At 42.2% G+C, this 24,070-nt stretch overlaps 1 protein-coding gene across 4 annotated transcripts in view; it reads right to left on the reverse strand.

The window, feature by feature from the left end:
• The window catches only part of LOC122179785 (sodium-dependent phosphate transporter 2), a 123,705-nt gene that overhangs the window by 59,904 nt on the left and 39,731 nt on the right, over positions 1-24,070 (reverse strand). For 3 of the 4 annotated variants that reach the window (XM_042870887.1, XM_042870884.1, XM_042870885.1), the window contains one exon: positions 13,382-13,567. In XM_042870887.1, the coding sequence (XP_042726821.1) occupies positions 13,382-13,567 (186 nt within the window). Of the gene's footprint in view, positions 1-6,768; positions 8,255-12,622; positions 12,708-13,381; positions 13,568-24,070 lie in introns of those variants that run through there. The other variant, XM_042870889.1, reaches the window with a different exon arrangement.

Below are 24,070 nucleotides of genomic sequence, written 5' to 3' on the forward strand. Positions count from 1 at the left end.
GGTTCATGAATGGACCACAAGACATTTCTGCAGGCCAACAAACTGCTTAAGGAACTCCAGGGCTCACCCTTCTTTTCCCTGGCACCCACAGCTGTACAGCTGACCGACATATTCCTTTCAACACTGTCTCATCATGAAAAAACCTGTCCTACAGACATTTTTCCTAATCCCCAAAATACATCTTTATCGACAAGCATGATCGGTTCCAGGGTACACAACAACGCAGATCTGTTTCTCTCTTAACTTTCTCATCATAACTCACCTGTAGCTACTCTGCCCAGGGCTGGGAGCTGTGCACCCCCTGAGGCTGGGAAACCAGAGCTCGGGCTGACTGTTGGCGTGCACCACCTAGCGACGGCTGGCACAGCTCTTTTCCTTCTGGCACATCGTCAGGGATTATGACAAAATACATTTGGAAATCAGAGAACTCTTATGAGCTGCAGTAAGATTGTAGAGCAGATGAAAGGGAAAGGTGAATTCAGTTAAAGCTTCCTATATTAGCTTCATTTTTAAGACAGTGAAGAAAGATGAGCTATTTCCATCTTTCAGCTTTGAGATACCACTTCTCTGCCATTCAGATTTCTTAACTTCATTGGCCCTGATCCTCTAAATAGGGCTTAGTTTATTTTATAGAGACTGAAAAGTCACCTAAGGTTTGCTTTTTAAAGAGAAGTCAGATTGTTACAGCAAAAGAGCTGAAGACCAGAGGGTAGGTCACTCTCAGTGCTACAGTTACTCAAGCTTGGCAAAGCAGAGGATAGCTGCCAGTCAGCATCTTGGAAGAAGCCAAGTCAAATATTCACTTTCTTTGACCATCTTAAATCAGAGCCTCTGCTTTTCACATTACATCCTAATTCACTCTCATCTTTGCCATGTCCTCACCCAGCAGCAAGTTTCCTTTTCGAACAGCCTTTGTAATGAGAGAATTTTAACAATGAACACTTGGAAATTTGATGTTTCAGTGAACAGTCTGCTCTCCCCTCCTTTTCCTTCCTTCCTGCGGTGATTCAGTACACAGTTACTAGCTCACCTTTAATTCCTTGCCACTCTTTTTGTGGAACTTCTTGTTGCTCACACTTCCTTGGTAGTCAAGACTATTTGCCATCATGCAACACATTTAGCTACTTACAATACTAAGAATAATGCATCCTTTGGTTTCTTACCCCCTCCCATTTTTCCTGGACTACCCATTAAACAGCTTGCAAACATGGTCAAATACATCTTTGGCAAAGCCAATAGCTTTCCCTAGGCACTTAACTCTTAGAAACAATATTGGTCTACTTGCCATAGTGTTGTGGTTTAAGCTGGCAGGTAGCTCAACACCACATAGCCATTCTCTCACTCTCCTCCTTCCCAGTGGGATCGGGGAGAGAATTAAAAAACAAAGTAGAACATGTGAGTTAAGATAATACCATTTACAAAAAGGGAGAAAAGAAAAAGGATAATAGTTATGACTAAACATATATAAATGTATATAAAAAGTGATGCACAAGTAATTGCTCACCTTCCTTAGACTGACATCCAGCTAGACTCCCAAGCATTGGAGGAGAACCAAATGAGCTCCCACTCCTTTCAAAACTCCTTCTGCATCATGTCATATGGTATGGAATATCCTTTGGTCACTTTCAGACAGGTATCCTAACTATTACCTCCCAGTTCCTTGGATCCTTCACTGCAAATGGCCTTGGCTCTATACAACACTGCTTAGCAGGCAACTATAAACACTGGTATGTTATCAACATTTTTTTCCTAGAACCAAAACATAGCATCATACCAGACACTGTGAAGAAAACAATTCTAATCCAGCTCAGACTAATAGATGAGGATACTGTGTTGCCATTATTGCTGTTTCATCCTTTCTCCCTTCACCCCCAGCTCCACATAAATGCTCTCAAGGAAGACACTACTCTGAGATACATCAGAACGCAAGCATTATGAACACCTCTGAGTCAGTGAGGGTCCCTTTACAGTCCCGTGACTTCTTTCCAGGGAAGAATGGCTTTGAGTGAGAAGACAAATGCAGTCAGATAGCATAACTCAGACTCAATAAAACTATCCCTGGTCAGGAAAATCTTAAAATTTTGCAACATTGAGAAATCTTGATGCATCCTAGTTCTTTCGACAGTAAGAATAAGCTGTTTGGAGAGGAACATAATTTTGTAATCTTTTGGGAAATACACCACCGTGGTCCTGATTCAAGCATCCACATGTTGCTCTATACCTAAATAGCCCTTCAGTCACTGCTCACATTGCTCTTTTCCTTGACACTTCACTGTTTCATTCCTTCAAACACCTGCTTCAACACAGCTGTGATTACCCAGTGACTACACACTATTTTTCTTGCACAATTACATTTTTTTTTTCAACGAAGGGAAGTGGGCAATGCTGGCATGTGTTTGCCATCAGACACTGCACTGGGAACAATTTATTTGAGAGCAGTAGAGTTCAAGGTCACCGTAAGACAAACTCATCCCTGTGTTTGGAAGTTAACTGCATTTCAGTCCTTTTAAGCTTAACAGAACATTTCAAAGCAGACTTATTTCCATTAATGGTGCAGGGCAGCATTAAAATCCTGAATGCTTGCTCTTGCCAGGAGTTCTATATAGGGTAATATATAGAACTCGGCTCCACCAGAACTGAAAATGCAGTGGTAACTTGTAAGCATTGTATATATGAGCTATAAGTTTGTATGTGCCAGGCTAGTCTGAAAACTAGCAGATCTACTTATGATGCTCTTGGTTCTACCATCCATTAATCCAGGGAAACAAGTAGTGTTATGTACTGGTGCTGATGACTAAAATGCTCTTGGGCATACTGCCTAGAATCGTATTTGTGAAGTCATTCAGGGCAGTAACTGCTAGTTTTACTTAGTGTGTATACCCCAACATATCTCTGAAATACATCCTCTTTTTTTTATGTGCTTAAAGTTACCTGATGCTACCATACCTGAGACAGCAACTTCAATTAGAAAGACTGATAAGGAAAGAATCCACTTTTTGTTGCTTGTGCTGACCCCACATCACAAACAGATTCTGCATCTAGAGGCTGATTAACAGTATGGCAAACTTTTGTAGGTGTTCCAAGTACTTCTGGAAACTCCAGTTAGCTTGAACAGTGATGCAACATGCATATGAGATCCTTCAAAGCAACAACACACGCTGGACCAAGTGTTTAACCATACAATGCTAAAATGTATCACTGGTCAGTAACATGTTTTCAGAGAAAGGTTACTTTGGTAGGATAACCACAAGCCAAGTTCACTTGTGGCAATCAGCGAGACAATCTAACTTGATTCATTGCAACTGAAGTTATCTTTTTCTCCTGGGATCTAAAATAATGAAGTATCACACAGCCAGCGCAATTAAATTTTGATCTCTGGGGAAAACAAACAAACAAACAAACAAACAAAAAGCACTAAAAAACATATTCTGCCAAAGTTTGTGTTTTGCAATTATTTTCTGCTCGGCTCTGTTGCTAAGCAGAAGGAAGGCTTAGAGATCTTCATAGTGGCAACAAAATCTTGCTTCAGTTCCAGCTCTCTTTCTCTCTGAGACCAGGAGATGGAAGCAGTGCTCCATCAGATCTATCAAATCATCTCAGCATCTTTAAAGCAAAATAAACACAAAGTAAAAGACAAGGTCTGACATCTTTAAACCTTTCAAAAAGACTTTTCCCAACAGTTGCCTTCCTTAGAGAGGAATATCAGCATGTAAATAGAACCATAAAAATAAACCTTCATCTAAACAGCCTTCTGTTCTTCAAAAGCACATATTTATCCAGATCCTGTTCAGCATTAACTGTTTTTCTTAAAGACCATACTCTGCCACTTCACTGCTCAAGTGTTTCCAGGTCTAGGCTATAAGCTTTCACCAAGACGCCTGAGTCCCCCTGCTAGTAATAAACAACAAAGAAGCCCTAAGTAGTGCCCCATACCCTTCTGTTACACTACCCTATATATTTCCCAGGAACATAAATACACAAATACAGCCTGCAAGTAGTTGCATCCAACAGAATTAATCTCAGCACATTTGGAATAGGCTGTTCCCTAAACCCGGGAGTGCTGAGCTCTAACTGTCCTCAGAGCACGGAGTATTCACTTTGGAGTCATGAGTCCAACAGGAAGGTGCAGGAAATAGAGATGCTCCAACCAGGACGACGAACAGGGAAACACAGCTTGCTACAACACAAGACAGCAGCTTTTCTAGTGCGGTCACACTGCCAAACAGAAAACAACTAGTAACAGCGACCAGTCCCAGTAGAGGCCATCAGGTAGATGTGCAAAGGCAAAGCAGTTCTGAAACCAAGTAAGCCAAGCCTAAAAGAGAACAAGGTTGGCTCAAACCCCTCTACAGCACATCTTCCACAAAGGGAAGTTCAGACTGGGCTTCTGTAGAGCTATGAGCCATGGCCACAGACTACAAAAGCAGAGAAACCCAAGAGGGGGATGAAGGCAATTAGTGCCTATTAGCCCTTATTAGCCTGCCAGTTGGCTCTCTTCTATCTGATTTGAGTTCAGGATATTACCAGTGGTCCTCTACATGATGTAAGAGACAGTAGACAGTTCCTTTTTTGATGTTGTTTCTATTTCCTCTGAGGAAAGAGCTGTAGTTGTCTGGAACATTTTAATCATGTTTCTGCATTCTTTCTTCACGCTAAAATGTATTTTGTAGTAGCTGAATTAAACTGGCTGCTGCACTTGAGCAGTTCTTTGACTCCCATACTTTTAAAATTTACTAAGGATAATAAGGTGAGAAAACAGGTTGTAATCATCCTTGTCACTCCACGTGGCACAGCTGTGCTATGGCTAAAAAAAACAGCACTAGTGTTGCTGGTGCTGGAACTTAGGTCAGAAATTGTGTTGGGATCCCCTTGCTTTTATCTCATATGTTGCTACTTGAGGCTTTCAGAGGGGTTTTCTGAGTGAGAAGCTGAATACTGGAAGAAGAAGGGACAGAATATAAACATTCTGCTCTTTTGAGAGGGGCTAGATAGTTTTGTTGCTGTCTCTTGGATTAGCTATAGGATTGTAAAGATATACATGTTAAGAAAGAACAGTGTGTGTGTGCTAATTGTGGAGGGAAAGAAAAAGTATATTAAATATATTAACAAGCATCTAGACTGGTAGGGAAAGTGGGTAGGGGTTAAGCTAGGTTTTCTAGCACATTTAATTACCCATCTTGGTAAAAATTCTTTGTGTAAGTGAAAGTCCTCACCTTCATGTTCTGATTATAACTGATTACATGTAAAATTAAGCATCTTTCTGGTATTAGGGCTCCTTTGGTAGTTATCTCTTTGGTGCTAAAATAGACACTAGCAACCCTATTGGTGATTACATTAAAATCACCACACTTCACGCTTCACAGGTGAAAATGTTAAACCTTTTGCTAATGAAAGGTGATACTGCAACCATAGTATTTCCATTCTACTAACCATTCTACTTCAAGAGGTTGATCTGTTCAAGAAGCTTCAAAAAGCTTCAGGCTTGCAAGATTCATATTTTAAATCACTGCAGGTGTGATGTACAGCACAGAGTGGATCTGAGTGTCCTGGTGGAAAATAGGTTAGCCATGAGCCAGCAGTGTGCCCTAGTGGACAAGCAAGACAGCGTGATCCTGGACTGCATTAAAAAGTGCATGGCTAGCAGATCAAGGGAGAGGTTCTTTCCCCTTCTATTCTGTCCTCATGAGGCTACATCTGGAGTACTGTGTCCAGTTCTGTGCTCCTTCAGTTCAAGACAGAGGACTTCTAGAGGGAGTACAGTGAGGGGTCACAAAGATTATGAGGGGCCTGGAGCATCTTCCTTTTGAAGAAAGGCTGAGAGACCTGGGACAGTTCAGCCTGAGAGGAGAAGACTGAGGGGAGATCTTGTCATGCTTGTAAATATCTAAAAGCCAGGTCTCAAGAGAATGGGGACAGGCTCTTTTCAGTGATGCCCAGTAACAGAACAAGGGTCAATGAGCACAAATTGGAACATTGAATTTCCATACAAACATGAGGAAAAACTTCTTTACTGCAAGGGTGAGAGAACGCTGGATCAGGCTGCTCAGAGAGACTGACAGTCTCCTCTGGAGATACGTAAAACCCTCCTGGATAGTTTCCTGCCCAGCCTACTCTAGTGAACTTGCTTTAGCATGGGGGTTGGACTAGATCTGTGGAGGCACCTACAATTCTTTAACTTACTTAAATAATATAACATGAAAATGGTGGGATGAGGGATGAGGTTAGCAGTCTTGGGGTGAAGCTGGTCTGCTCCTGACCTGACCCCAGCTTCAGCACATGTGGTAGCTATCACCCAAACTGGCTCTAGCTGAGTAGATTACAGTAGGCAGTTATTGTGTATTTGGGTATTGGCTGCGGTACAGGGCTGCAGTTTTGACTCTAGGACCATGTTCTGATTTTTGAGCTGTATGCATTGTTTTTCATATATGGATGGTATGCCAAAATGGTGTCATTGTTTCTTCCTCACCCTCCCTTGAGTTATTCTTGCAGGTATCCTCTTCTAAATTCTGCCCTGCTGCTCGCAAACGATGCCCCAGAAGGCAACAGAACCTCATACTTTCCTTTTCTTTGTCCAACTTTCCAGGACCTTCCAATTTTTCAAATTCATCTCAGATATCCCTGGGAGCAGCATACACTGCTTGTGGTCAGCAGCGCAGACACACCACCTTGGAGACAGTATGGGTCGGTGAGCTTTTCCTGCTTTGGTGCCCTTCCCCAGCATGGCTAACACAGATGAGGAACACTTAAAAAATGACAGGTAAAAAGTGATTGGGGCTGTTTATCTTTTATTATAAATTTAGTATGAATGACCAATGGAAAAGTCACAATGGAGTACCAAGACCGTTTATCAAAATTTTAGCAGCATTTAAACAGTAAGAGATTCCCAAACCTCTTCCAGACACCCCTTGCCCTTTGCCTCCCACCCACCAAACAGTAACCTTCACCCAAGTGTGCTTCCCGAAGCTGTGCAGGGATTAGTTCACCACCTCCTGCATCAAGTCCCCTGAGCTGCCATGAGGAATTGCATCCCAAGTGCTGGCCACCAACAGCCAAAGCCCCCAGCCATAAGAGTGGGGCTGAGTGGGTTTTGTGGCCCCGCAGTCATGCCAGGCAGCCCCACTCCTGTACCAGAAGGCAGGCAGCCATGGCTCACTGGACAGAGACAGAGAAGACTGATGGTCTGTGCTGGCACTGAGAATGATGGCAGGGCAATGGGACCAGGGCTTGAGGGAAAGGTGGAAACTAAGAAGTGAGACACTTCACAAAACAAAGTCAGTGGACTGCCAGCTAGCGTGGACAACAGTGTTCTGCCTACTAAGCAACAACAAGTAGAACAAACTTTTTTGTGTGCTTTTTTGTTTTGTTTTTGTTTTTAATTACATTAAGATGGGAAGAGCCTGGCTATTGGTAGCTTGGTGAAAATAGTGTTAAATTAGAGGTGAAGAAACACAACACACATTCACACGTGTAGACAAGAATGTACTATTGGCAAGCTATTCCCCTGCTTCTTTGGTACTTCCTAAACTTTCTTATCCAAAATATATAAGGGAAATGCACCATTTAAGAGTTACTGTTTGTAAGTATTTACAAAGCCATAACCATTATGCTATGATACACCAAGATCAATATGATATGAACAGTTATCTTATGAAAAGCACTTTATGCACATTTTGTTCCAGTATCTTAGTAGCTTTAAAAAAATTCATGTGTTACGCAGTCCTGTACCTCGCTTCTTATATCAAATGGACAAGAAACATTTCCTAATCCATACTTCTCTTCAAAAGATTAAAAAATTGCCACCAAAATGATACACTATGTACAGTTTTTTTTTTTTTCTAAATATTAAATTCTAGGCAATTATTTTCACCCCACTAATAATATAACTTAGGTATTGTTACCTACTATATGCATATATATTTATTTAATACATAAGAAATGGCACCACATCACCATGTCACCAATATGACACATTGTTATGTACAGTAGATAAGAAGTTAGATATGGAAGATGGATTCTCTCCGACCGGTCCTTTCATGGGAACGCTTCTTCCCTTAATCCTAGCTTGGCTACTTCCCCTGTTTGTGGCTCTTCAGACGTAAGGTAGGATACCATACATCAGCAGTGCCATTACCCCTGCACTGAACAAGCCAGCCACCGGGACAGTCACAAACCAGGCAAGGAAGATGTTGCGGAAGAGGCGCCAGTCAACAGCTTTCTTGGAGCGGATCCAGCCGACGGCCACCACGGAGCCCACCTTGTAAGAGTGGGAGGAGAGAGAAAGAAGAGATGTGAGGGGTATGTCCCAGTTCCTGCACCATGTCTGCACCAATGCCAGTCAGCTGATACCAGGCGATGCTCGAAACCGGCGCACTGAGATATAGAGCTTCTGGTGATGATGGCTGCCCTCAGTCAAGCCCTCCACAGAAAGTCAGCCTTTCTAGACAAGCCACCAAGCAAAGCACCCAGAGCTAACATCCTCCCTGCAGATGAACACAACAGCCTGATGTGAGGCATGCAAACTACAGGAATATCAAGAAGCTTGGTTTCAGGTGGGGAAAATATCCTCACAGACACTAACAGGGCAGCTGAGGAGATTAGCGTTTCAGATAAAACATGCTGCAGCAAAGGTACAGCTACTATCTGTCTGTCATTTATTCCTTCAAATGTGTTTCCAGTTCATGAACTTGGGTGTAAACCCTTCATATTATTATGGCCACTCTGCCACTAACAAAACAATGTAGACTCATACATGTCTATTCAAAGCAGATAGTAAAGTATTAAAGAATGTGGAAAGAATATTCAGTTTTGAAGGAACTGAAACTCCAAAACACAACCAGGCTTATGCTCCCTTCCTGCAGGCTGAAATGACATCCCTGCTTCCTCTTCCTTATTCATTTTCTTAATGGGAGAACTAGTCCCTGTATATAGGCTACAAGCAACTGATGTGTGGAGCCAGGGAAATTATAAATGCTGGAGCGTGATAGCAGAGGATATCTGATCCACACCTTCGTTAATACCTATGTAACTTCTAACTGCTGCCTAACCTCTCTTTTTAGAGGCAAAAGCACTTCCTTGACAACCCTATCACTCTCATATCATTGAATCAAATGCTCCTTTGACAGAACAAGGAAAAATTGAAGTTGATGTTCTGGGACTTGAAAGGACTTGGTTTAAAGAAAGCACGAGATGTTTGTCCCCACAGAGGAGTGGACCCAACGCTTTGAAGGTCAACTTCAAGACTGTGTGAAATTACACGAAGGATCATGCTTTACAGGAGGTATACATCTGAGGGAATAAAACTAAAAGATTGTTTCGTTTTGTCTGTAGGTTGACCTGATTTAATAATGAAATTTGCTAGATAATATTTAATCTGAATACATCAGGACTGGACAATGTCCTAGGCTGTGCTTAGCTGGGGGAGCATGAGGCCTGTCTGTATGTGGCTTGCAGGGATCTCGAGAAAAAGCAGCACCTTGCCCAGCAAAAAGGAACTCCCAGCTTCTGAACATCTCAGGTGTTTATCCAGGGAAACAGTACTTTTCCAGCAGCTCAGCTGTTAGTCTCTGCTTTACATTTTAGCACCAGTGTGACATGCTACAACAAGAAGCGTTGCTTATTGAGCAAGCCTGAAATCTACATACGGTAATCTCTGAGACCTTCCTGAAATTTAAAAGGTATCAGCAATGATGGCATTGGTAATTTGTTTTAAACATCATCAAAGTTTAGTTGATTAATAGTAATTCAGATGGACTAAAGGTTAGGAGAGTAGCTAAAACTTCGGTGTAGGGCAACTACACCTTCTGTGGAATTTCAGATGACATCTACTTCGAGATTGGTTTGAAACCAGCGCAGTTTGCCTTCAGTATGCTCTGCTCAGAGCAGATCAACAGGAAATTCCTGTGCAGTGGTGCATCAAAATAATACCCAAACTACCATAACCCTGTTAATAGCAACACAGAGAGTGTTTACAACACCCGAAATAACAGCAAAATAGATCCGGCAGTGTGACCTCAACAAAGTTATTTTTGCACAGAGAAAGCACCTACCTCCTGCACTCTGTTTTTCTCAGTGTGTTGCAGCTGAGAAGCACCTGTTTGTAGATCTCACATTTTACAGTAAACAACAGGCACCCAGCACTGGCTGCTTGCCTACCTGGGCAGCAGAATGGGGAGGCATGCATTCACAGCACACTGGCTTTTCCATGCTAACCTCAAGGCAGGCTGAACAGGTGAAATCATGTTTCTGCTGACTGAAAAAAAAAGACACTTCTGTCTCAATGGTAACTGCTTCTTTGATGTGTCTGCAGCAAATTCCATAGGGAAAGACGGAGGAGCTGGCAATGCTGTCAGGGAGACATTTTCCCATGGAGTGAATGACAGATAATCATTCTCTTATGCCTTCACTGGGCCCTTGACCAATTGATCTCTCAACACACAGTTTTGTTTTGCTGAAACACTGAGTTGGTGTAGCAGCATGATGTTCTAGAACAGCCTAATCCTGTTAGGAAGTAGATCCTCCCACTAAGAACAACCTATCTAATTATACATAGCAAGCTGCAGGTAGGAGGTGAAGACTTAACCACATTAATTACTTTAATGGAAGCATTTTTTGAAGAGTAATGTGCCCTGCCCTTCAAAAAGACCAAGCCTTTGACTGTGTTGAGTCAATGAATACATTCTAACACAGCCCTCTCATTAGCTGATGGCTTCCAAGAAATTTCCCTTTTGCATTTAAAGTTGGTCTATTTGTCTGCACCAAAGTGCATTTTCTCTTTTCTGATGGCTGACTAGAAGGCTCCAGGCACACAGTGAAGATAATCAAAGCTGCATTATTCTCCCTGGCAAATTCTTCATTGGGCATTTGACTTTGAGTCAGCTGAAAGGGAGGTGTTTTGGAGCTACCATTTTCACAAGTGGTTCATGTGTTACAAACTTTTTCCCTGCTTGAATCAGAGGAACCAGTTAGGCCAACATTGGGAACAGCCTTTCAAAACAGTCCAGGCTTGGCTACTGATCAAAGGACTCGACAGAAGAAAGAAATAAATGATTTTGCAACTCGGGAGCTTTCTGAAGAAGTAGTTTTTACTAGAAAAGGCCAATTGAACTAACTCTGGGTGTTCTGTGAGATTTGTGGATTTTAAGATTCTTTCAATGCCACTGGTGAGTAAGCCCAGTATCTCACTGCCTGCCTGCTGCATTGCAGAGCAGTGAGCCCCAAAAACCTGCCCTGGCAGAGCTGGGAGGGCTCCAAGGCCCCCCAGGTGCACAAGTGAATCCCTCAGGATCTGGCTCTGCTAGGGTTTACTGGTACATCTCAAAGCAGAGCGCCTGGCAGCTCTGGCTTTGGGGATCCTCACCACGCCCTACAGGAAGGTGACGCATACAGCCAGCTCTGAGTGCCTAAGAAGTCCATGGGAAAGCAAAGGGAAGGCAAAAATTATACTGGACTCATGAATTTCCTGGGGAATCAAATTCCAAATTCCCACTGTGTTCTTCTGCAGTGCAAATGTCCAAAAGCTCTGTGATGTCTACAAGCCTCTACACAGGTTACCTCCTATAGTATGTGACACAACTTTATTAATCTTATCTATACTTCAAGCTGGGCTTTTAAAAACATATATGTGTGTACATATATTTATATATAAAAGACAGACTGTATTCTGTGTTATAATGCACAAAAGTGAGGATGCATTGGTTTAATAGAAGAAAGAAATTAAATTATTAGCGTAAGGATGTAACGCTGTTTTTTTTTATACAAGCAGCTCTAAACTACATGTAACCCAGATCACACAAACCACGAGCCTATGTTATTTTAAGAAGTCTATATTAGTTCAGTACGACTAAGCAAGGATCAAAGACATTCCAGACTTTTGTGCAATTACTTGTAATGCTGACTTTGCTCAGCTGTACCTGCTTTACACAGTCTATGGTGTTTTGTCTGCATGGTGCATCGCGTAGTGAAGGCAATCTGCAGCAATCGGTATATCTCGTATTTTGTTATGGTTTGTCCTAGTGATGTGATTTACTGATGGGGTCACTGCAAACTCCAATACCTTGCAATGGGTGGAGCTTATTGGAATACCCACATTTGAGGCTACAAGTACCGTTAGCGCACACATTACTTCAATGCAAAATCCACTGTGAAGAAATAAAAAAAAAAAAGACATATGGAAAACCTGTAGTAAAAGAGTTATATGCAGGAAATCCCATGCCATGCACTTATCAAGAAAGTGAAGTATAAATGATGAATGGTGCGCAGCCTCTGAACAAGGGAGAAATGCTACACGACCAGGTTCAAATGGCACCTTTGGAGGAAACCAGGCTTTTCACTGCCAGATGCCCCTGCAATTGTTTACTTTAAAGTGAGCTCACGTGTTGGTAAGCAATGTTTTTCTTCAACCACAGCTAAAGGAGTTCACACTCTGGTGGCTGCCATGCCCAATTGCAACAGCTTTACTGTGACGTCAACGCAATATTTGGAATCTTTTATTTTTTTTAAAGAGCTGTTTTCCCTTTGCCACACTTCCCTTGCATAAACGTGCCATTATCCACTGATCTGAGCAGCATAGTTAAAGATGAATAGTCCAGACTGCCCTGACTGCAGTCGCTCGGCGAAGGCATACCTTGCAGTGTGTAGTACTGACAGGAAGTCCAACATTGGAAGCTACCACAACTGTGAACGCCGAAGCCAACTCAATAGTGAATCCACTGCGGGAAGCATAAGAAAACACTTCACAATCACTCTTTGCATCAGCTCGGACTGATACCACGTGCGGTCTGCCAAAGTCTTACCTGTGTTTTCTTCAACCATTTATCTCCACCTGATTTTTGTCATACAAATAAAGAGAACAAGGAATTGCTGAATAATGGAAACAGTATGAGCTAGTCACCTCCAGTAACTGGTGGCACGGCTCATTGCGTCAGGAGCTTTTGCTATGTTATGTTGCAGTGAATCACGCCTGATTAGTGATTTGGTTAAGCATCAGTAGAGGTCTAATATGTACCAAGGACAAAAATTACTGTAATGAATACACAGGTTTTAAATAGTCTGAAGCACACCAGGAAAGCCACTGTAACCTCACAATTTCCACATACACCTTGTGCCACGTTAGTCAAGTCATCAGCAGAAGATTCTGTTCACACAGACCTCCACACCTCAAACTCACTCTGTATTAGTTTACAAGTATATACATATTTTTCAATTTTCTCTTTCTCTCTCTTTTTTTTTTCATCCTTCCTTTCTCTTCTTTCTCATTTTTTAGAAAGACACAGAAATCGAAGCCAGGTTATCATTAAAGCACAGCAAAACCAGCAAAGTACTGCCACAGCAGTTTCTCAGACAGAACAAAGATCAACTAGCATAATGACAACTGAGCACCTACCTTGAGGGTGTGATTGGAGTGAGGTCTTTACCCATAGTCTGGATAACTCTTCTGCCCCAGACCCAGAGACCCACGCAGATCCCAACCCCTCCATAAAACAGCAGCCAGACAGGAGTTGATGCTTCTTGCATGACACCTCCTTGTTCATAGATTAGCCAGAGTGCAACAAGGGGACCGATTGCATTACTGGAAAAAAAAAGAACAACACTCGAGTTATAAAAATGAAGGTAATTGCCTTCAAAGGGAATTTTTTGTACTTGATTTTTCTTCATAGTGTGTGCAGAACTGCTGACCCTACAAGCAACACTCCACTTGTGAAGACTGCAGCAGTGGACTCTTATCATGTTGCTTTTTCAGATGTCACTTCACCACTGATAACTATAGCAAGTGCTGAAAACAATTCACTTTTAATAAATCATTTCCAGAAATGTCAGAGTTGGTAATATCTTACATGTCTGTTCTGGGACAAAAAGCAGCATTTTCAGTATCATACTGAAGTTAACTGAAAGTCTACCAATTCAAGAGCTCTGCATCTTTAAAATTCAAGACTTAAATGATCTTTTGTCAAAGAGGGAAATTAATGAATAAATCTAGAGAATTTTAGAGAAGATGTAGCTATTATCTAGTCTGATAAGCTGCAACTTTTAGAGATATGAGAAGAATGAGGCTGGGAAGGTGACTCCAAATGCACTGCATAACTGATCAGTCTGGATCAGAGAGAACTGCTCAGTGACATCGAGCTGGCATAAGCTCATTTCACTATCCTGCTACTGCTGTCTAGAAATCCATGGAAATTCAGTGACACTGAAGTCCCCACTCCAAAGGCATGCCACAGGATATGGGTGCCTCACTCACGCTCCAGTGCCTGGAGGAAGACTTCTGAAAAAACACATGACATTTCTCAGAACGAGAGTTAGCAGAAAAACTTGGAAGCTGGCATCCAGTTATTGTAGAGGCTTTAATAAAAAACAAAAACAAAACCAAAAACAAACAGATAAAAACTTTGACATTACTCTTTTTTTTTGGCAGTTTTCACTAAAACCAAACTTGCCCTGCAGAGTAGCATTTAGCACAAATTGTAAAAGCACAGAGAGCAAGGCAGTATTGTAAGTAAATCTAAATAACAAAAAGAGCAGCACAAACCTGCCCAATGTCGTTCACAAAATTTGAATAGGAACAGGAAGCTCCCTTCTTTGAAAAGTGATAACAGAGAGCCCTGGTGGTGAATGACACGTGCAGCACCAACAGCTATGCTCACCCTGTCTCAGTTTAGCTGCTGGTCTTGCTCCAAAGCACACAGTTGGAACAAGGGACATTTTTAATGTCAATTGTTGAGCAAAGTAAGCCACCGCAACCTACAGTCAATCATTTAGTTGAAAACTAGAAGAGGTTGCACACTAACAGCCAAGTCCTCAGTACTGCCAGCACAGCATGTCTGAGCAACAGAACACCTCCTTCCGTTCTCCTGGTCCATGTGCAACCAGACCCTAAAACTGAGAAGTGCCCCTGCAGAAAAGTGATCGGGAAGACATTTTGCCTTGTAAACATACACAACAGTCAAACAGCAAGGCAAACAAAAGTGCTTGAAAACACTCTCTGGTATAAAAAGCAATGAATAATTCTTAAAGATTTTGAGAAAAATGCTGGAAACAAATTAGTGAGCTAACATGAATAATAAGATCCAGTGGGTTTGAAGAAACTGGAATGAAGAACTAAATGCTTTTTAAATAAAGTGAATTCTACTAACAAATATACCTTGACATTCTGCTCTATCTCAACACCTGAATATACATTTGATTTGCTGAATTTTGTGAATGCATAAGTACAGTCATGCTTTAGTGCCTGAAAGCAAGAATTGCTTTGTCATGAAGGTAGAAAAGATACATGAACTAAGCATTTCTATTATTTTTAAGTTGACTTGCAACTTCTTGGCCACTGTTTGCAGGTGTACATTAAATTACATGCATGTTTTAATGCCTTATTAAAGGTAATTCACTGTACCTTCAACTAATGAAGGCAGCTGTGGATGAGAGTAACTAAAACATCTGATGAGTAAAGGAAAAAAAAACTGATTTTCCCTTCTTATCATGGTGAATGACATAGGGACAAACTTCCTGTGGAAAATAACAAGTACCTTTGGAGCAAGCCCAGGCACTGATTCCTGACTGTCAGTCCTAATGTAAATGGGAAGACAGAAAAGGCTTCAAAAACAACAGCAGAAAACGATGGTCTTTTGTACCAAAATCCAGTTTTAATTATTTGCAAATGCTACAACTCTGCGAATCAACTAATCCTAATCCTCAAAGAAAAGCTTATTTTCTTATTGTGGCAAGAGAGGGCGAGGCAAAACTCCACTGACTTGTACCTAGCTATGGAGGATTGAAGAGGATAATGCTGCAGATTGGAGGAGACCGTACCAAACCACAGAGGGCAGCACTTCTGATACCATCTCTGGACGGAAAGAGAACAGAGGAGCACTGGATCAGTGTATATTTAGAAGTCAAAAAGGTAATTAACTGCATTGTCATGCATGGGTATCTACACCACTAGGTAGCTATTTACACCACATAGACATTTCTCTATCTATTTTTTTCAATATGGCTTAAACATTCAATTCCTAGGAACAACCGTATCTCTCAGACTGAATACCTGCAAGAGGCTACCATGAAGCAGCAAACCGGCAGTGGTGTGGAGCCAGGGTCTCCAATCCACTACCTGCATGGCTTCTGGGTTTGTTCAGCAGGTCCAGTCCCAGGGACTTGTGGTATCAGAGCTTCCTGTGCCAAGTGGGAAACACCTCGAGATGAAGCCATCGGCCTTGTCCCACCACAAAACTGCCAAAAAGTTATCAATGAATAAATCTGATTTACAAACTGCCAAGATTAGGATCTTGGTACACCATGTGTCATCTTCAAGACACTGCTATTACCATGTGCAACCAGCCATCCTTGGGACTAGGAAGAGTTCATCAATGGAAGATAACCATTCCCAACAGGAGAGTAAGAGAGATATAACACATCAGTAATAAGTTGTTAAAAGACTTTGTTTTAAGACCTTCTGTGGTGAACAGACGTCTCCTGCAGCTGAGTGACTAAGCAGTTGAACCATGATATGGGCTATGTTAGGATGTGGTTTGCAAATATTTCCCACCCGTCTCATTTGATTCAAGATATGATCAGAAGAAAAGCAGACCTAAAATCTTCCAAGTGTTTGGCCAAGATTCATTTCACAAGTATTTTGAATTTGTGATTTTCTCTTATCCTCCCATGGCAGCTCTTTTACTTGCTTTAACCACTGTGTTTTTGTGCTGGAGTTCCTACCTGGGAAAGTCTTCTTCACAGTAGTTTAGAGGGTGAAGATAAGAGAAAAAAGAAAAAGGCCTGAGGTGGTCACCAAGTGGGTCTGGGCCTCCATCTGCTTCTATCTCTTTGTAAAACTGCCATTAGGTTCCTATGCAACTGGGATGCTTTGGAGCACATTGCTGCATAACCTAGTTTTGCATCTAAAAGCCAAGATAACACAGACCCTGTTGGGGTGCTACTTTAGTTTCCTATATCTACAAATCAATGTCATAATACGCATTTTTTCACTGAGCAAAAGAGGATTCCAATGCAAGTTAATTTTGTGCTGCATTTACAACACATTATAGCAAGAGAGTCCCAGCCCTGAGTCTGCCATGAAGCATGCTCTCCACTCCTAGTTTTTACTATTTCTGCTGGTCTTGGCTGCATGAGAGGTGTCAAGCTGCCTGCTGCCTGAAATGCCTGATCCAGAACTAGCAAACACCTACAGCAGCACTTGCGCTCACAGACACGTGTCGCTATGGCACAGTCAAGCAGCTTGGACCATTTCCGAAGTGCTTGCTGATCTTCCTGGTTATCTTTTAGCTTTCTCAACTAACATAAATTGGCATGACTTCTCTTTTCCTGCTCATTTGTGCCAGTTGAGAATCTGTCCCAGAGCATTTATAAAACTGTTGTGAAAGACAATACTTGACAGTTCATCTGAACTATAAATAGAGTTGGCTTCGCTTCTCCCCTGAGAGACAGATAGTATTACCACCAATAACAAAAAACATTCAGCTGTCATGAGACAGGCTTAGAAATAAGCAGTCTGCCATGCAAACATACATGCACACACATGCATGCAAGTAGAGATTTTTATGTGCTTTTGGGTCACATGTCCAGTTCTTTATAGGAACAAAGATTACAACTTTTTTTTTTTAAGTAAAAAAATTTTTTCAGAAGTGAAAGGATATTACCAGTTGAGAACTCTGTAAATCACCAAACCTCATGCAACTTGCCATAATATTTTGTGAACTAGCAACACTCTACTTCCTAGCCACTTCTTATGTTAGTGATTGGCTCAAAAAGAAAATCTAATTGTAGTTCAATGCTAGACTGACTAAGGTCTCTGTTACAATCTGTGAGCTGCTGGCTACGTGATGACCATGCTTTGATTCTTTGCTACCTGAAAGTCAGATTGTGTTTTTGCCATTTTTTCAGGTTGACTGGAAGAAGCTTAGTGCCTACACTATTGCTGATTCAGACTCAATTATGGGCAAAAAGCTGAGAAATATATATTAAACTTCCAGTATTACACATACAGTCACAAATTTCCCATTCATTCAAGTATTTTCCAAAACAGGCTTTCACAAATGACAGTAAACTTGCCTCTAAACTTCAACTGGGAAATTAAGTGGGATGATATATTTTTGTTCTATACTGCCATCATGCTCGGAGACATCACATAACTGATAAACACTGCAAGGAAAGTTTGCCCATGTGGTGTGCCAACAGCAAAAAACACATCCTAATCTCCAAAGATCTCACATTATCAAGAAAGGGCTCTTGCTTTTAACCTACTTCCAAAAACCTCCAGAACTGTGTATCATAGTATGTGTACACACCATTGTGTGACAACTGTGTGTCACAGCTGTGCCCCATGATGTGCAAGCGTTGGGTGTGTTTTGAGTCATAAAAACCACATGTTTCTTCCTATAGCTCATCAGTGTGCACTGTAAATGGTGGCCCTGAAACACAAATCCCTGCAGGCTGCAGGAAAAGATGAAATACATTTTACCACTCACTGCATCACAGGAATACACATTCCTGCCACTCCTACCTCTTAGAGAGGCAAGGTTGGTAAAGACACACAGGAAGAAATGCCTCTCCCCAAATGGCATTGAGCAATTGCACCCCAGTAGGGACAAGCCACTCCCAAAAATGTCTGTGCTGTGTGATTCTGGCAAAGGGAGAGATAATAGTCTCTTTCTGCTCTTCTCTCACTGGCCAGTGTGGCAAGGATGTGATGGCACTGCTACAGAGGCACTTAGCTGGGTAATTCAAGACACAAGATCCAAACCTACTCAGGAGACCAGCTGTACTTTCAGGACATTCTGCTATTGAAAACCAAAGAAATCAGATTTCAGGCTGCTCTCAGTAGTAACAGGCAGATTAGCTTCCAAAATACTCTAAGTGATCTTGGTTGCAGCTCTCAGGGAGGAAATAAGAAATGTTTATTTTGTAATCTGGCCTCATTATATCTCCTGTAGATCCCTTATTCAGCAGGGAAACCGAATCCCACTAAGCGCTCTGTGTGCAGTGAGATACTGACGATGTTCTGGCCCTTTGCTCCTTTCATTTCATTGCATCTACTCTGAGAAGAGGGGAAAAGGTGAGTCCCAGTGCTGCTGGTGTGCTCTGACCCGTAAGTCCAGTTAAGCCTGTAGGGATGGGGAAAGGAGAAGTTTCCTTGGGCAAGCAGATCTTTCCTAGTTTCATTTGTGTCACTTTGAGTAACAATATATTCCTTATCTGGTAGAGATTCAGCTTCTAAGACACTGAAATAATTTTTAGAAATATACAAAGTACTTTAGCTCTAAAATAGCTCTGAAACTTCCCTGGCTTTCAAGAAAGGACTAACTCAGGCTTTGTTATGCAGCATCAGCCCTACAGCTTTGGTGGTTCTTCCCCTGTCTGCATCTATACAGTAACTGCAGGCTGCCATGGTTGTGGCACTGAACTGCGGATCACCAGGATTCCTGCTGAACAAAACTGTGCTTACAGAAATACAGAAATGCGCTTGGTCCAGCACAACCATAGGTGCATATAATCCCTGATAACCAATAAAGCCTAGTTTCTCTGGAAAGCTGGCTCTGAACAAGCGTTTAGGAAGCTGGCAGCTTTCCCCATGTCACGCTCCTGGCCCAGGTTTTTTTTTCCATCCTGCCCTTTTTATTCTCCTGTTGCCCTTGCAATGACCTGACGTGCTCCTTTGTGCTCGAATGCCAAGCCAGTGTGACCTGCACGCTCAGCGCCACTGATTAAGTCCAACAACAACATTTTTTCAGAGGGTCTGTCCCAACACATTTCGTTGGGATTTTAAATTCTTTAGATTTCATTCAGCCCATGTGCATCGGAGTGTCACAAGGCTCTGGGCCCGGCTCAGTTAGTCCTGGCCCTGGAAGAGCTCCAGCATCCTCAACACCATGCCTATGAGTATTGCAGCAGGAAGGGATGGTCTGAACTGAGCAGGCTGCCAAATAAGGAGTCACCATGTCTCCCTGCTCCTTTTAACATACAGCTGCCTTGGCAAGGATCCCTGCAGCCGCTGGCCATAACTCCAGTGACAAACATCAGTGCCCAGAGATAGCAATTGCTATCTCTGCTGATAGGTATCATTGCAACACTGAATGGCCAGAGAAGAGCTCTGAAGAAACTGAGGTCTATCTACTCTTATGCTGAGTTAGTTCTGCAGTCAAATGCAAACTACTGATTCAGTTCTCCCAGGTCCAGGGGAAAGGACTGCAGAATGAAACAAGGGAAATTCACATATGATTTTTTTTGCTTGCTACACTGCTATCCAAACCATATGAGGCACCTCTGCTCCATCAAGAGTTTCAGAGCAGTATCGTGGCTCAGTCCATACCATATGCTGCTGCCTTTTATTGTAACCATTTAACAACCTGCAAGTTGTACTTGTTTTCTATCAGCTTTTAAATTGTCTCTCTTTGCTCCTCTCATCTGCTCCTGTCCATCCCTAGGATAATAGCAAACAGCCTGATGGAAAATAAACAGGAAAAGTGTGAGGAGGGACAGTTCTGAGATAAAAAAAAAAAAGAACAGAGAAGGCAAATCCAAGGAAAAAGCTGTGGATGAAGTAGGTGCTGCCCTGAATGTATGAGTGAGGAGTTTAAAATTAAATGCAGAAGCAAGCAGGATTTTCATGTCAGGATTCGAGGATGAGAAAGAATAGGAAAGCAGCAGCACCACTCAAAATGAGCGGAAGGAAGAGGAATGAGGAAGACAGGAGGAAAAATAGCAGAGAGTGACGGAAGACAGGTTGCCAAGGCTTGCTTTCACACAGAAATGTGGACAGAAAGCCATGCTACTAGTGAGGTTCTGCTCCCTTATTTTTAAAACTACACATTGTCTCCTAAGCTCTGCAGATCTTTATGTAATATGTTGAGGAGCCAAAAGCCCAGTAAGAAATCCTCTGCTCTGCTAGACACGCAGACAGGTAAAATATCTGTGCTACACAATCAACAGGACAGAAATCTGCATCCCTAGAGCATTTTATCAACTCAACATTTTTGTCTTTAGCTTCCAAGAGCTAGTTGGAACTCAGTAAATCTGCAAGAAAGGATTCATTTGCAACCTGGGATAAGATCTTAGATCCATGACCAGCTTGCATTTTTAGCAGCTCTGACAAAATGAGCTAGCTTGTTCTTTGCTTTTGCAATTACATGAATTCAGCTTAAGAGATCTTGGAATGAAATGTGTTTAATAAAAAGACATGCTTGCTAGCAAGTCTGGGAGGATCACACTGACAGAAATAAGTACAGATCTGCAAAACATTAAAAAACATGAATTTTCAGGAAAGGAAAGGCAAGGCAACAAGCCAGCCTAAATGGAAAATTCTGGGGGAACTATGCTATTGGCATAACAGAGCACCATCAAACAGGGTCTGAACTTCATTTTTCTTCCTGTCCAGCTTCTATCAACTACCAATGGGGACTTCATAGCAGCCTACTGGTACTTAAAGGGGGGGCACTACAGGAAGACTGGGAAAGGAATCTTTATGAGGGAGTGTAGTGATAGGACAAAGGGTAATGGCTTCAGGCGAAAAGATGGTAGATTTAGATGAGACATTAGGAATAAATTCTTTACTAAGGGGGGTGGTGAGGCTCTGGAACACGCTGGCCAGAGAAACTGTGAATGCCCCATGCCTGGTGTTCAGCACCAGGTTGGATGGGCTTTGAGCAATCTGATACAGAGGCAAGTGTCCTACCCACGGCAGCAGGGCTGGAACTAGGTCATCTTTAAGGTCTCTTTCAACCCAAATCATTCCACGATTCTATGATAACTCAAAATTTGATTTTTGAATGGACTGCATTCCTTACAGTTCACTTCTATTTCTACCTTCATCTGCTGACAGAAAAGGCAAGCGGTGCTTGCAAGAACATATCAGTTCTCAAGGAATACCTTTAGACATCAGTTAGAGAGCACACGTGAGCATCACAGGTACTTACTGTTGTAGAGTGCAAACTTCCCACAATGGTCTTTCCCCAGAAGAGGGGCAAAGGAAAGCCATTCATCTGCTACAAAAGTTAGACGCTCAGCTCAAGATTATCTGACACAAGAGAAATCTTGACATAACCAAGTACTGCCTCCTTGACTTAACGAATGCTCTGTGCTTGGATTTTGACAGGGTCCTTCAACAAGGGCCCTTACAGAAATTAAGTTGTCATGAGATGACAGGAAAGCCTCTCTTAGGGATTAATAACCAGCTAAAAGGGAGCAAGAGAAAACCAGAAATGGCAGTAAATCTATTCAAATAGCACTTCAGCTCTTTACAAATGACAAAGAGGCTTCACAAGTTATTACAAAAGGAGTGGCGAATGAAAAAAGGAATACAAGTTTCAGATCCATACCCTGCGTGGGCATGTCTCTTCTCCTTTCAGTTGCAGAAAGGCAACCTAGAAGAGATGCAGAAAGCACAGCAAGAAAAGGACAGCTCCCATATACACAACAGTTAACAGACAACAAATTTTCAGCATCAGCAAAGAAACAAAAAGGGCTCAGAAAGTAATGGGACAAATCCCTAGAATAGAAAGCCATCAAAGGAGAGCTGCAGACAAAAAGCTCTGAGGCAAGCAGCCTCTCAGCTACAGATGCTGGGAGAAGGAATACGTGAGAAGTAATATTAGTACTATTTGCTCTTCCTCTATGATCTTCCTGTTTGCACCTGCCGTTGGCCTCTGCCAGAACTTTGGTACACTCCTCCATGGGCCTTTGCTCCTGCTCAGAGTGCTTGAGCACAAGTCCTGATCAGTGGGAAACATGCAAGTGAAAAGAAAGTCACAATGCTGCCCTCTGATCCAGAGGGAAGACATCATCACCACAGACAGAAGGCATCGTTCTCAGAGCCAGATCCCTGTAATGAAGAGAGCAGTAGCAAAAGTGGGGACAAGAAGGCTCTTCAAAAAGCATTATTCTGAATTCCCAGGACGCTGGATGGATGAGGAGAGCAGAGACCTTTTTTTTTAAGTGTTTTTGAGATGAGCTGTGAGTTAAATTGGGCAGCTGACAACAGCTAGGAGCGATAACTGTTCTCCTTGCTGTGTGGGACAGTATTTGCACAGATGCCTAAGGAGGGCTATGAAAGCTATGATTGCTGTAAAGCCCCGTTGCAAATGTTGAAACTGACACCAGTAACTCACATATAAACTGTGAGGGTTCAGCAAGAAGGGGACTCAGGATGGCCCAAGCTTAACCCAACAGACTGCTGCTTCTACAGTCAGTCCCTCTGAGCAGGCTGTCACAGGAAATCTCTGCAGGAGCAATATCATGTGGATCAGTGCACACATGGGGAATAGGCAGTTCAGCCCAATCCTAAAGGAAAAAATTTTCCCATAGGAAAAGCATGCAAACCACCCTTCACCCACTGAGAGGGTAGGGCGCAGCACGTCTGTGCAGATAAAGCTATTTGGTAAGCAGATGAGCAATTGAGGAAGGCATAAAATGCTCCACCCTGAGCCTACTTCCTGAGTCCTTTGGTCAAAAGTCTTGTATGTCATGGAGTAAAAAAGAAAAGCAAGGAAAGAGATGGGCAAAAGAGTAAAGAGACACTGTCTCTCTGTAAGGGTGTTTTTCTGACAGGATATGATCAGGCAGTGGATGGCAAAAAGATGCAGATAAACTATTTCTAAGGCCAATTCCAAGATTTTGTCGGCTGAGTCAATACAAACAGGAGGTAAGACTCCCAGAGGATGACCCTTTTTCTTTATTACTTGAAAATGGTGTTAATGCCACAGCGTTTGAAGACAGATATTCTTAAGCCAAATGACTGAGAGACGAACTGATTTGCTTCTTCTGTCAGAAAAAGGAGCAATTCAGCAGTGATAGCAGTTCCAGATAAAACTCCTGCGTATCAGAACTGCGTCAGGAGAATCTTCTAACTGAGCAACGAGGAAATTTGTCCCAGTTCATGTCCTCTCCCTGCACAAGGCACAGAAACATGGCCAGGGATCCTCAGGGTTAGCAACAACATTTAGTTTGGTAAGAGAGTTATGCCAGGTGGAGAAGTGTTGCGTTTATAAACTTTAAAATAACATCAAGGCTTGTTAGAGTTTCTGGGCTATTCAGTGGTATACCACCTCACGTAGTCCTTGACCCTCTTTGTGCC

Source organism: Lagopus leucura, unplaced genomic scaffold (assembly GCF_019238085.1).
Source record: "Lagopus leucura isolate 7727_CA_CO unplaced genomic scaffold, USGS_WTPT01 Super-Scaffold_100004, whole genome shotgun sequence".
Classification (NCBI taxonomy): Eukaryota; Metazoa; Chordata; class Aves; order Galliformes; family Phasianidae; genus Lagopus; species Lagopus leucura.